Here is a 13,938-nt window from a genome sequence, read left to right as displayed (position 1 = left end):
TGAATATAAGTGAAAATACAATATGATTGAATATATATTAACATTCTTACCAAAAAAAAAAAAAAACACCAAGGTCTTATCAAAGTCAATATCAACTTTTTCTGTTGTTTACTACCTATAAATAGGTAAAATCATTTATACTTGCAATAATCACAAAAGAGAAACCAACAGGCAATACTTTGAGAAAGCGAGCCTTGAGAATTTGTCTCTGATGTCCTAGAATTGCTTACTGCCTTCTATCTAAACAAGGTTTTACTGATAATGCTTTTGTGGAAACTATTTTAACACTTAAATGATACAAAATCTCTTCCCAAGTTAGATCTATCAATCTGCAGCAAAACCTGTTTCTATACACTGACACAATAAAACACCTATTTGTTCATTCATCATTACATTATGCCTTGGAAGAAAAGCATTGATATCGTATTTATAATTTTCTGAAGAAAACAAGGTCAGATACCAGATGAACAAATCTTTAACCTATCTTAAGGACAAATTATATGAACTCTTCCTAGCCACTGAATTGTTGGTTGAATTTGTGTAATCTGGAAAGTAAGTACCCCTCTATCTAAAGCTTGTTTGACTCATAAAATATCTAAGAGGATCTTGTGAGTGTGTGTGTATGTGTTTGAAAGACAGTATGAAAGCGTTCAGAAATTTTCTGACATAAATAAATGTCATAGCTGAGGTCCAGCAGTGAAATAGTAAGTTGTGGATATTAACCTATTGCTTTAACTAAAATAGCAGGCACCTAGTAAAATAATTTCCAAATAATGACATATATAAAGTCAGCATCAGGTTACAAGCATTAATGTTCTTCCATTTCACTGATGGAATGAGTCCAAACCAATATTTTCATTATTGATAACCTTAGTAAAGAATTTAGGTCTCTCTAAGCAAATGATTTTTATTACCACTAAACTAGAAATATTTTTTTTGCAACTATTACTGTCTAATGAATATAAGCAACTATTTGGTTTCTCATCTCAAAAACGAATATTCAAGGCTTTCACAGAAATATCTGAAACATCAACTGTTGAGCAGCCTTTTAGAAACACCTTCCAAATAGATGATTATTAGATACCATTTTATACACACCTGTAAACAATCTAGAGATGTACTAACTATTCGGGGACATTTGGACTGACATGCCAACTCAAAAGGTAAGAAGTACTTGTCTGCTTCAATAAAATTGGTCTTTGATTTCACTGGTGGAAGGGTGCTTGATCCAGCTTTTGCTTCTCCATGAGGAGGACTAAAATAAAAAGAGTCTAATTAGAATATCACACTTATCATTACTGATGATAAGTTCATACAGAAACTCAGAATTTCAATTCTAAAAGGAACCTTGCTAATGCAATTCTCTATCTTACCACATGCCATGAGGAAACAAAAGTACCAAAGCTGATTTGCCACAAGGTCAAAAAGTAGTGGCCAGAGCTGTTACTAAACACAGTACACAAGTGTCTAGTCTAATATATTTCCAAAAACCTCTGTATCTTTTATTAAATATCTCACTGCCACATAAATTTGTTATCATAATACCTTAAAAAGCAATGGGTTTTCTATTTGTCCTGAAGTTAAACTGACCTTTGGAGTTATTCAATTCTGCTCTAAAGATGCTAACACTATCAAAGAAATATAATTTTTCTAAATATCAATCAAAGTCTTTAAGAAAAGACTTTAAGGTATATCTCAGAAGTACCTTTCTTGTACTTATTTATACAAGACTGTTTTATATTTAAATATGCTTTCAAATTATATTTCTTAAGAACCCATTTTTTTAAAAAATGTATTTTACTACAAGCTCACACAAAGAAAACTTATTACATTAAAAATTACTATTAATATTTCAGCCAAGACCAACAAATTTACAAATTATTTGTATTAAAGAGAAATAAATCCCACAAACCTCTGTTTTTCAGTTTCAGCTTTTATTTCCTCTGTCAGGGAAAAAGAAAAGAAGCATACATTAGAAAACATAACAGAAAAGTCACTAAGAATTTGAATTTATGCTTTATAAACTCATTTGAAACTTCTACAAAAATTGGGAAAATACAAATTAAAAAAAATTGGGTGTTTTATTATATGTATGTATTTAGTATAAAACCAAACATTAACCACCATAGATATGAAATTCCCAAAGAATTTGCCTTTCTCAGAGCATTCCCCTTTTTGTCAAGTAACTCTATTAATCATAAGTATTGAATAAAATATTATATATGTCAATACACTGAAGTCACAATATGTAAAGCAAATGATGGATGACGGGAAAAAATTCTCAATGCACCAGTCTTATGCATCTCAGGGAGATTATCAGGCCTGAACTATAATTTCTTTTTCTTTCTTTCTTTTTAAATTTTTATTGATTAATTTTTTGGTACCAGGGATTGAACTCACAGGCACTTGACTACTGAGCCACATCCCCAGTCCTATTCTTATATTTTACTTAGAGACAGGGTTTCACTGAGCTGCTTACGTCTTGCTTTTGCTAAGGCTGGCTTTGAACTTTTGATTCTCCTACCTCAGCCTCCTGAGCCACTGGAATTACAGGCATGTGCTACCATGCCCAACTGAACTATATAACTTCTTGAACATGTTTATATGTTTGAATATTTAAACAATTTTTTATATTTATGACTATATATATAAGTAACTGTGTGATCAAGAGAAAATATAATAAAATACAATAAAATATGCAGGCCCACTTTAAATTATGGGGAATTTGCCCTTTCACTATTTATAAGGAATGAGCTGAATTAGATAAACCCTACCTTAGTAGAAGACCCTGAAATTTAATTGATACATTGGGGGCTCTGGTTAATAGATTAACCCTACTTGAATCTGGAAGAAAAGCATTTAATCAATATAACAGGTACAGATGATTACTTCTCACATATACTAAGATATTTAAACCTTATAACAACCCTATGAGATATGGACTATGATACCTCCATTTTAAACACCAGGAAATCAAAGTAGAGAGACTGAATAATTTGTCTGAGGATTGCACAGTTTGACTGTATGGCTAACTGCATTTGTATTATTATTTTAAATTTCATCAATACAAATTTATATATTTTTATCTTGTTATTTAACTACTTTATATAATATCCTTGGATTCTCCCTCTTGGCCCCAAAAGCCCTTTGCAGATAAAGTATGCTGACCCTTGTTTTCAAAACAAAATGATTCACATCTCATAGACCCTACAATCCATTTTACTATATGACTCCATTAGTTTTTTTAATGCCTTTATTTATTTATTTTTATGTGGTGCTGAGAATTGAACCAAGTGCTTTGCACGTGCTGGATGAGTGCTCTACCACTGAGACACAACCCCAGCCCCAAATTCATTAGTTTTTTAAACTAATAAAATACATCCAATACAAGCATAGTTGAAGGTAATGTTTCTCTATTAATTCAGATACCACCACAATTTTCTTCTTCTCCCTACTTCTCTTTGATAGTCCCCTTTTCTCTTTCCATATTGTAAGTGAGGGAAGCTCTGTTCAAAACTATGTTTTTTAAAAATATTTATTTTTTAGTTGTAGTTGTGGACACATACCTTTATTTTACATATTTATTTTTTATATGGTGCTGAGGATAGAACCTAAGGGCCTTGCACATGCTAGGCGAGCGCTATACTGCTAAGCCACAACCCCAGCACCTCAAAACTACTCTTAAAATAAAACTATGGGCAGGATGTAGTGGTGCACACCTGTAATCCCAGCGGCTTGGGAGGCCGAGGCAGAGGATTAGGAGTTCAAAGCCAGTCTCGGCAAAAGTAAGACATTAAAAAACTCAGTGAGACCTTGTCTCTAAATAAAATAAAAAATAGGGCTGGGGATGTGGCTCAGTGGTCAAGTGCCCCTGAGTTCAATCCCTGATATCAAAAACAAATGTACTTTAACCCTCAATGTTTCTAATGTTTTAAATTACAGTGGATTAAATGCGAGCTGTAGTATTTTTCTTCATTTCCCTACATATCTATACCCACACAATAAGAGTTTTTAATGTTTTGACAAAAAACTTTAAAGGTCACATAACAATCACAACTATTCCCACTGATGATTAAGATAGCTTGCATGGTTTTTTTTTTTTTTTTTTTTGGTTATCCTTACAGTCTTGCAAAATGCCTATACTTGTACAGCCACACAAAGACTGCCTGTATTCATCTTAATATATTTCCTTTCAAAGGCATTCAAGGCCACTTAAACTGAAAGACAGTAACATTAAAAAGCAAGCAAGATTAAAAGGACCAGAGGCAATGGAAGAATGGTAGAGATTATTATTTATCAAAATACAGAAATTTGCAAATTTTAAAGGGCGATATTTTAAAATAAGCTGAATATTTAAAAGAATATGCAATACTATGTTTGCACAGCAATACACAGTTTTAAAACACTTTTCCACATCTTATCCAATTTTATTCTCACAGGATAATTATTCATTTTTTGGTGAGGAAAATAATGATCAGATTAAATGATGGCTTATTCTGAGGACAGTCAGCTGGAAAGTAGTGATCCAGAAACTAATTTTTCTTGTCTTAATGTAGTATCCATTGTGCTAATTTAAGCAAATTTCTATTAAGTGGTACAACTGAAATGAATAAAAAATATATCCTAAATTATCAGGGTAAACTTATAAAGCAGTGGTTCTCAAAGTGTGGTCCCAGGACCAGCAGCATCAACATCACCTGGAAGTTTGTTAGAAATGCAAATCCTGGGTGGGAGGGCAATTGGGCTGCAATATGTCACCCTTCTGATCACCAGGGTTGATTCAGCTGAACTGGCTGGCTAGGCAAGTGTCCCCATCCTCCCTCATTGCTCCATGTGCATCCCTCCTGAAGCTGCACACTAGGTCAAAGGGGACCTGGTACAAGAAGACTGTTCTTCAATCAAGGTTATATGAGTAGCTGCACTCCTCTGCTAGAACTTCCAAACAAGCTCTTAAGCAATGCAAAACCCTAGGCCGTCCCCAAACCTACTGACTCAGAAACTCTGAAGGTAGAGTCCTATATCTGTATTTTCACAAGCAATCAAGGGATTCTAAAACACAAACAAGTTTAACATCATTGCTATGAGGTCGTTGCAAGAAACAAGTGAAAGACAGCTGGGTTTCATCAATATATCCATAGGCATTTATTGTTTCTGTAAGATTTCTTTGACTAGGTTTTGAATGTCCTGTAATACAATCTTTGATACTGTCTGTGTTTTAACAAATTAGAGCTTGGTTAGCTTCTAGCAGCAGGCTCAAGAAATAAACTAATTCTCAATTATTATAGAAAAACATGCAAAGAAAAGACTACTGAAGCATCAAAATAAGCAACATATTCAAAATAAAAATCATACAATGTTTAACTGTAAAATACTTTCTCATTAAATTCAGAAACACGGTTTGACTATTGCTGTAGTTCAGATACTGAATGTTCCCCAAAGGCCCCTTGTGTTAAAGGTTAGTCCCCAGGGTGGCTCTATTGGAAGGTGATGAAATCTTTAAAATGAGGTCATAGTAAGAGGTCTTCAGGTCATTGTCCTTGAAGTGGATAGAGGCTTCCCAATCTCCTCCTCATTCTTCTTTGCTTCTTAGATATGAGGTGAACAATTTTGCCCCACCATATGCTCCTGCCAGATATGGTATCTTGCCACTGGCCTGCCATGATGTGGGCTAATCAATCATGGACTGAAACCTTCAAAATTGTGAGATAAATAAAGCCTTTTTTCTTATACTTGTCTCAGGTACCTTGGTATGGTAACAGAAAGCTGAGTAACATAACCACAATCAGTTAAATACTTTCAACAATGCTCTGAAAAATACTACATATTGTAACTAGATAATATGTGATAATATTATCATTTCTGAGCTAAAATAAAATATAAACCAGAGGCTTGATTTATTCGGTACTGTGTAACCATAGCTTTTTAAAAAAAATCCCAGAATTTGAGTATTGAAATTCTTTCAGTAATTATTTTCTATTCATTAACTCGTCTATTCCTTCAGAACTATTTTTATAAAATTTTAAAATAATCTCTTAAAAACATATATAGATGGAAAATCTTTTTAATCAAAATTGGAGGAAATGGTTCACAGTGAATTAGTATAAGAATATTTTCTTAAAGTGTTTTGAAAGGAGCACAGGTTTTATTCCTTTCAAATACATTCAATAATTGAAATCAAGTCAACAATATTTGTAAGGCATAGAAGTCATTTAATGAGCATACGCAAGTTATATCTTACCTCCTAAAAATATTAAAAATTCTCTCTCATATTATTTTTACTATTATTTAGAAGCTTCCTTCCCAACTGACAATACAAATATAAACTTCAACACGATACCTGCATGGATTCAACATCAATTTTGTCTTATATGTAATGTTGTATATAGAACAGCAGCAGTTACTCAATGCTGACTCAACTGGTAATTTACAGAAAGACTTCAGTCAAATTAATAGTTTTTAGTAAACACATTAGAATTTATAAATCCAAAGTGTTACTTTAATACTATGATCCATCCAAATTATGTACACAAAGTTAGGAGTAGTGGCACATGCCTGTAATCCTAGTGACTTGGGAGGGAGGCTGAGGCAGAACAAGCCTCAGCCATTTAATGAGATCCTGTCTCAAATACAAAGGGGTGCAGATATAGCTCAGTGGTAAATTCCTGGGTTCAATCCCCAGTATATATATAAAAAAAGTATATGCAAGCATTATTCTGGGGGGAAAAGTGCATAACTCTCATTAGATTAACAAAGAAGCCCATGACTCTATATTAAGTTGTTACAGGGTCAATTATGATTTAAAACAGTAAGTTGAATTGAATCAACTACGACAATACATATGAAAGTACTTTTTACTAGAACTAAGTATTTTTAATAAAACACTGCAGAAATATAAGGAATTACTCTGGAAAATAACATTCCTTTGGATGTAAAGATTATACCAGGATGACTTTTCCACCCTGGTATGGATAGAAAAGTGACTTTAGAAACACATTTCATACCAGAATTAAAATACAGGAGTTAAAGAGAATGGCAGTAATCTAGAGCAGAGAAAATGGCTTGAACTAAAGCTGTCACAAGAGGAAGGAAAAACTGTAAATTCCATGGGCAAGGAAGAACAGAACTACATCATTTGTTGGGGAAAGGGTAGTTAGCAAAGAGAGATCTGGCTTGCATGGGTGAATGAAAGGTACCATTAACTTAGACATAAAATGTAGTTTCTCATAGCATCAGGGAAGCAGTGGGGGGAAAAGTTGAAGAGGTAAGTCTGAGTTGTGTTCAAGTGGCAGTATCTAGCAGGATCCAAGATAGGTTGATTATCCCTCATCTGAAATGCTTAGGACAAGAAATGTTTCAGATTTTATAATTTTTCACATGTTGGAATATTTGCAAAAACGTTACTGGTTGAGCAACCCTAATCTAAATTTGTGAAATCAGAAATGCTCTGAGATCACCAACTTCCTGAGAAACAATTTTTGGATTCTGAAGCATTTCTGATTTTGAAATGATTTTCAGATTAGGGATACTCAACCTGTAAAGGAATTTGAAGACCAGGAGATAGCATGACAGAGTTTTTTTTTCCCAAAATGGCCAGTATGATATTTGCTATGCATATTCTGCAAAGTGACCTTGCCATAACCCCAAGATCAGCTAAAATCTAATTCCCCTTCTCTTGAATCTGGGCTAACCTTAAAAGATTCATTTATAAATAACAGAATGCAGTGGAAGTGACAGCATACAACCGCCAAGGTTGGGTCAGAATAAACCATGTAGCTCTTTCCTGATTCTTTTGGAATGCTGGGTCTCCAAACACCCCTCTTGGGATCTAGAAGCCCTGATGTGAGAACCCCAACCAGGCTACTTGGAAATCACAAAAAGTGGTCAACAGTTCCACCTGAGCCCAGCTTTCGGGTCATCACCCAGGCACCAAGCATGTGAATGAAGAAGAATCCAGAAGATTTTAGTTCCCCACCACATTCATTTGAGTCTTCCCAGCTGAGGTTCCAGACATATCCCACCAGAACTCCAAACACATAGTCTGTAAGCATAATAAAACATTCACTGTGTCACACCAAGAAGTCTTGGGATGTTTTATTATTCAGCAATAGATAACTGAAACAGAAAGAGCTGGAGACATAAGATGACTGGGGTTTGAAACAAATTCTTAGCAAATGGGGAGGGAGAGATAAAGAGGCACAAATTACTTCAAGAACATGGAAGATTATTTCAATGTGTTGTGAGGGTATGATAAGGAAATCAGATAACTAAGAGATAACAATGCTTAATAAAATGCACCTACTGTTTTGCCTTTGCAATGCTCCTTATCAACCTCCTCAGATCTGGATAATCTACAGCTGACCTGGCAAATTGACTTCTCTCCTCAAGATGGAACTCAAAATTCACCTCATAGGTGAAAATTCCAGAACCAGCAACAGCTTTCCACCATTTCCCACACTCACCATCAATATTTATGTGCTCCCATAGAAAGGGAATAGAATATGTAGTACAATATGATATTTTGATGTGTTTGCATTGTCAAATGGTTAAACTAAGCTCATCAATGAACCTATCATCTCATGTATTTATTATGTTTTGTAGTGAAAATATTTAAAAATCCACTTCGTAATTTTCAAATATACAATAAGTATTGTAGTCACAATAGTAAAATCTGGAAACAACCTAAGTGTTCACTGAATGAATGAAATACATAAAATGTGGAACACACACACACACAAACACACACACACACACACACACACAGCAGAATCCTATTCAGCCTTGAAAGAGAGGGAAATCTTGTCAACAGATACAACATGGTTAAACCTAGAGGATATTACGCTTAGTGAAATAATCCAGGTATAGAACGCCAAATATCATATGATCTCATTTATATACGGAATCTAAAAAAGTCAAACTTAAATAAACAAGGGTAGAATAGTGGTTACCAAAGTCTGAGGAAGAAGTTGATCAAAAGGTACAAAATTTCAAGTGGGACAAGAGGAATAAGCTTTAGTGATCTTTTAATAAAATAGGAACATTTAAAAAATTTTTTTTCATTCCTGATACCTAGCACAGTGCGAGAAACACAAAGTAGATATTCAGTAAATGTTACCATATTAAGAAAAAAGAAGAAAATAAAATCTCCCCTGTCCTTCTCTGTTATTTCCTTCCCTTTTCCTTTTCACATCTTCACAACTTATAGTTCTTAAATCTAAAAACAGGAATAGAAAGTGATGCTGTGAGTATCCAAAGCTACCTATTTTGAATTAATTTGGAGTTTTACCTCGACTTAGATTCATGGGTTTTCAAGTCATTTAATTGGTCAGAAGAAACAAAGCTTTGAAACCTAGGTGATCTGGGGGGGGAAAAAAAGACTTTTTGCTCATCAGTCTCAAATTCATAAATGCTAACCAGCTTCTCTCTTCAAACAAAACAAAATGTAGTAAATGGTCTCAATCAATGGTTTTCAAAATTGTCTAACTGCAAACCACAGGAAGAAATATTTTAGAATGAATCCCAGAACATACATATGCATATGTTACAAAAGTAAAAATTAAATTATTATTCTTATTACTTGCAATATATTCTCATTTTCTATTCTATTTTATTAAAAACAATAACACTAGACATAAAACACAGAGACTTAACAACCAATGGTGGTTTGTAACAACTAATACAAAATTTGTTGGTACTATACACTAACATACACATTCAAGAAGTTTAATGAGCCAGATATGATGGCAAATGCCAGTACTTCCAGCAACTCAGGAAGCTGAGGCAGGAGGATCACAAAGTCAAGGTCAGCTTCAGCAACTTAGTGAGACCTTGTCCCAAAATAAAAAATAAAAAGGGATGGGGATGCAGCTCACTGGTAAAGCAACCGGGCATTTAACCCCTAGTAATGTGAGGAATATAGAGAAGGAGGAAAAAAGCTGCTAGAAATCCAAGGAAATAAATGTGAAGGCACATTATAATCAAATTAGATAAAACTAAACACAAAGAAAAATACCTTGAAAGCACACTATTTATAGAGAAACAACGCTTTAGAATGACAACGGATTTCTCACAAAACATTATGGTGGCCATCATCTGGGGGCAGTGATATGAAATTCCAAGAGTTGAAGGAAAAGAATGATTACACAGAGTTATGCATAAGTACATATTTTTTTCAGTGAAAAATCCTGAAGGAACAAAATATAAAATCAAGATCTCAGATGAAAAATAACTAAAAAACAGTAACCACTAGACCTACCCTGAAAGAATCTGTAAGTTCTTCAAACTGAAAGGAAATGTTAAAGAAATTCTAAAATATCAAAAAGAATGAAAAGTGTAAAGACACAGAGAAGTGTAATGGTATCCTCCCTCTTCAGTTTTCAAAATATGTTACATATTTGAAGTAAAAATAATAATAATAATAATAATAATAATAATGTCACTTGTTGCTCTTCATATATGTGGAAGAAATTTTTAAGAGAACAATACTATAAAGTGGGAAGGCAAAGGGATAGAATTCAAGTTTCTACAGTTTACTTAAATAGATATAATGCTGACGTCAGTATGTTTTAAGTTATGAATGAATAATGTAAAGCCTAGCAACCATTAAAAAAATCAAATGTACACTAAGCAAACACCACAGAAAAAAATTTAATCCTAAAAATTTTGAGAAACCCATATAAAAGCAGAAAAAGATCAAAGGGAAGAAAAGCAATACCAGAAAACAAAAATAAAATGGCAGACTTAAGCCATAATGTTATCAATATTACATTAAATATAAAAGGTCTAAGAATAAGAATTAAATGACAGTTTGGCAAATAAAATTTTAAAAACACAAACCTACTATAATAGTGTTCCCAAGGGGATACATTCCAAGACCACAAGTAGATGCTTGTAACTATGGAAAAGTACCAAATCTTACATATACTATGTTTTACCTATACATGTATACACAAAGTGGATGCCTTTTCCATCTTTATGACTGATCATACACTATGACCATAATTTTTATAGTCTGAGATATGACAGCAAAACTAGTATGAATTTCTCTTACCTTCACAAATTTATGAATAGTTGATCTATTTTGCAACATAATATTTTTTCCTTTATTAAATCAAGAACTTCTACCTTTAACTTAATGGAAGCACTTTCTAGCTTGTTTTTGGCATATCCAAACTGCCAGCATTACTAGTCTTGTGCTTTAGGGTGTTATCAAGTAAAATAAAGGTTAACTGAACACAAGCAATTTTGACAATGGACCCATAACTGAGAGAGCTACTAAGTTATTATGTACAATGTGGATATGTCACACAAAGTAATGATGTACATCTGGGGTAGAATGAAGTAAGATAGTGCAAGATGTAAAACTTAAGAATTATTTAATTCTGGAATTTTCTATTTAATATTTTTGGACTGCAATTGACTACTGATAACTAAAACTGTGGAAAGCAAAACCCCAGGTTAAGAGTGTACTACTATTTTCACTAATAACAACATGCAACTAACTTCAAATACAGTATTATAATGATACAGGTAGTTTGAAAATAGATGGAAAAAGATATCAAAAGAAAACAGGAGTGACTATACTAACGCCAGCTAAATCAGGATTGGACACAACAAGAAAATGACTGAACAAAATACATTACAGAACAAAATACATTATATAATGATAAAAGAGTCAAAACAGCCAGAACACATAAGCAATCCTAAATGTGTATGCAATAAACAAGAGCTTCAAAAAACATAGACTGAAACATAGAAGAGAAAGAAAAGACAAATCTATAATCATAGCTGAAAACTTCAACATCTTTTTTACCATCAACAGAAATGTTAGACAAAAAACCACCAAAGAGATAGAGCTAAACAATACCATCTATTAACAGGATTTAAATTTATAAAATAATCCACTGAACAAGAATAGAATACACATTCTTTTTAAACGCCCACAGAATATTTGCCAAGACAGTCCCCACACTAGATTATAAAACAAAACTCAACAAATTTAAAAGAACTGAGACAGGGCTGGGTCTGTAGCTCGGTGGCACAGCGATTGCTTCGCATGTGTGAGGCACTGGGTTCAATCCTCAGCACCACATAAAAATAAAATAAAATAAATAAAGGCATGCTGTCCATCTACAACTACAAAAAAAATTAAAAAGATCTGAGATAATACAAATAAAATAGGAATCAAGAGGAATAACAGTAAGATTTCCAAACACTTAGAAATTAAACACAATTCTAAATAATCTATATGTTAATAGGAAGTCCCAAGGGCAATTTAAAACAAAAAAAGAAACAAAACAAAAATGACAATCAATTTTGTGGGATACACTGAAACACGCTGAATGGGAAACTCAACAACAAATACTTCATTAGAAAAGAGGAAAAAGCTCCAAATCTAAGCTTCTCAGCTTAGGCAACTAGGGGGGAAAGTGCAGAATAAATCCAAAGCAAGAAGAAAGAAAGAACACAAGAGCAAAAATCAATTTCTGAAAACAGAAATAGGAAAAATAAATGAAAAAAGCTGATCTTTGGAAATATCGATACAATGAAAATTTCTGATTATCAGTGGGGAAAAAAGTCACAGAATAGCACAGGGGGAAAAAAAGACACAGAATAGTGGAATAAAACAGGGTACTATCACATACAATGCAGACATGAAAGGGACAAGGTGCAAACAACTCTACAAACATCACCTTGTCAATTGAGATAAATGGACCAATCCCCCCCCCCAAAAGAACAAATAACCACATTTCTCCCAATATGGAATTAATATTTTGAATAGTTCTATAACTACCAAAGACATTGAATTAACAGTTCAAGAACTACAAAACATGAAATCTCGTAACTCAAATAGTTTGAAAAATTCTACCAAATATTTATAAAAGAATTAACATCAATTCTATACATGTTTATAAAAAGCTTCTCAACTCATTTAATGAACTCAATGGTTTTTCTGGTTGGTTGGTTTTTTGTTTGGGGGCAGTGGATACCAGGGATTGAACTCGGGGACACTCAACCACCGAGCCACATCCCAGCCCTATTTTTGTATTTTATTTAGAGACATGGTCTCACTGAGCTGCTTAGTGTCTCAATTTTGCTGAGGCTGGCTTTGAACTCTCAATCCTCCTATTTCACCCTCCCAAGTTAATGCTGTTTTGATGATAAAACTGGATTGTTGCATAGAGTAGAATGAACCTGGTAAAGAGTAGCTATAAAAAAAATTCAACAACAGGAACTTGATTAAAAAAATAAATACTTTCTCCTAAGATCTCAAACAAGGCAAGTACATTTGTACTCTCATTGTTTCTATTCAACTTTGCACTAAATGGCAGGGGAAGGGCAGAGGAAGGGAGAGAAAAGGAGAGAAGAGGAATAGAAACATTTGGAATGAAAGGGAAAAAAATCATTTTTCCAAAGATGACATTATTATCTTAAGTAAAAAATTCCAAAAAATCCTGAAGAAATATCTCTTAGAATCTGCAAGTGAACTTGCAACTTATTGAGACCCTATCTCAAAATACAAAATAAAAAAATTAAAAGAAATAGGCATGTAGCTTGGCGATAAAGTACCCCTGGGCTCAATACCCAGTACAAAAAAAAAAAAAAGGTATAAAAAGGTAAGACTATACATTTTTAAAAAAAAACCCTTAAAACTGAGCAATAAGAGGTCTGGGGTTGTAGCTCAGTGGCTGAGTGCTTGCCTTACGTGCGTGAGGCAGTGGGTTCAATCCTCAGAGCCACATAAAATAAATAAATAAAACAAAGATATAATGTCCAACTTAAAAAAAATTTTAAAAAAAGAGCAGTAAGAAAACAACCACCAAATTTTAAAATGGGTAAAATCAGACATTCCCCCATAAGAATGCATATATTACAAACATACGAAAAGATGTTCAACATAGTCATTAAGGAAATGCAAACAACAACCACAATGAGACAACC

The 13,938-nt window shown here is 33.4% G+C and overlaps 1 protein-coding gene across 6 annotated transcripts in view; it reads right to left on the bottom strand.

Annotated features, from left to right (window-relative positions):
- ARFGEF1 (ARF guanine nucleotide exchange factor 1) overlaps nucleotides 1-13,938 on the bottom strand; it is a 112,095-nt gene that overhangs the window by 84,280 nt on the left and 13,877 nt on the right. For all 6 annotated transcript variants that reach the window (XR_014018803.1, XR_014018804.1, XM_081266438.1 and 3 more), the window contains exons 2-3: nucleotides 1,913-1,943; nucleotides 1,099-1,255 (exon numbers count right to left, since the gene is read on the bottom strand). Coding sequence is in view for 3 of the 6 variants with exons in the window: in XM_081266438.1 (XP_081122564.1) it covers nucleotides 1,099-1,255; nucleotides 1,913-1,943 (188 nt within the window). In the remaining 3 variants the exon portion in view is untranslated. The remainder of the gene's footprint in view (nucleotides 1-1,098; nucleotides 1,256-1,912; nucleotides 1,944-13,938) is intronic.

Source organism: Spermophilus citellus, assembly GCF_964194105.1.
Source record: "Spermophilus citellus genome assembly, chromosome: 14".
In the NCBI taxonomy this organism is placed as follows: Eukaryota; Metazoa; Chordata; class Mammalia; order Rodentia; family Sciuridae; genus Spermophilus; species Spermophilus citellus.
Note: the sequence above shows the minus strand (reverse complement) of the source record. Positions and strands in the feature narration are given on the sequence as shown.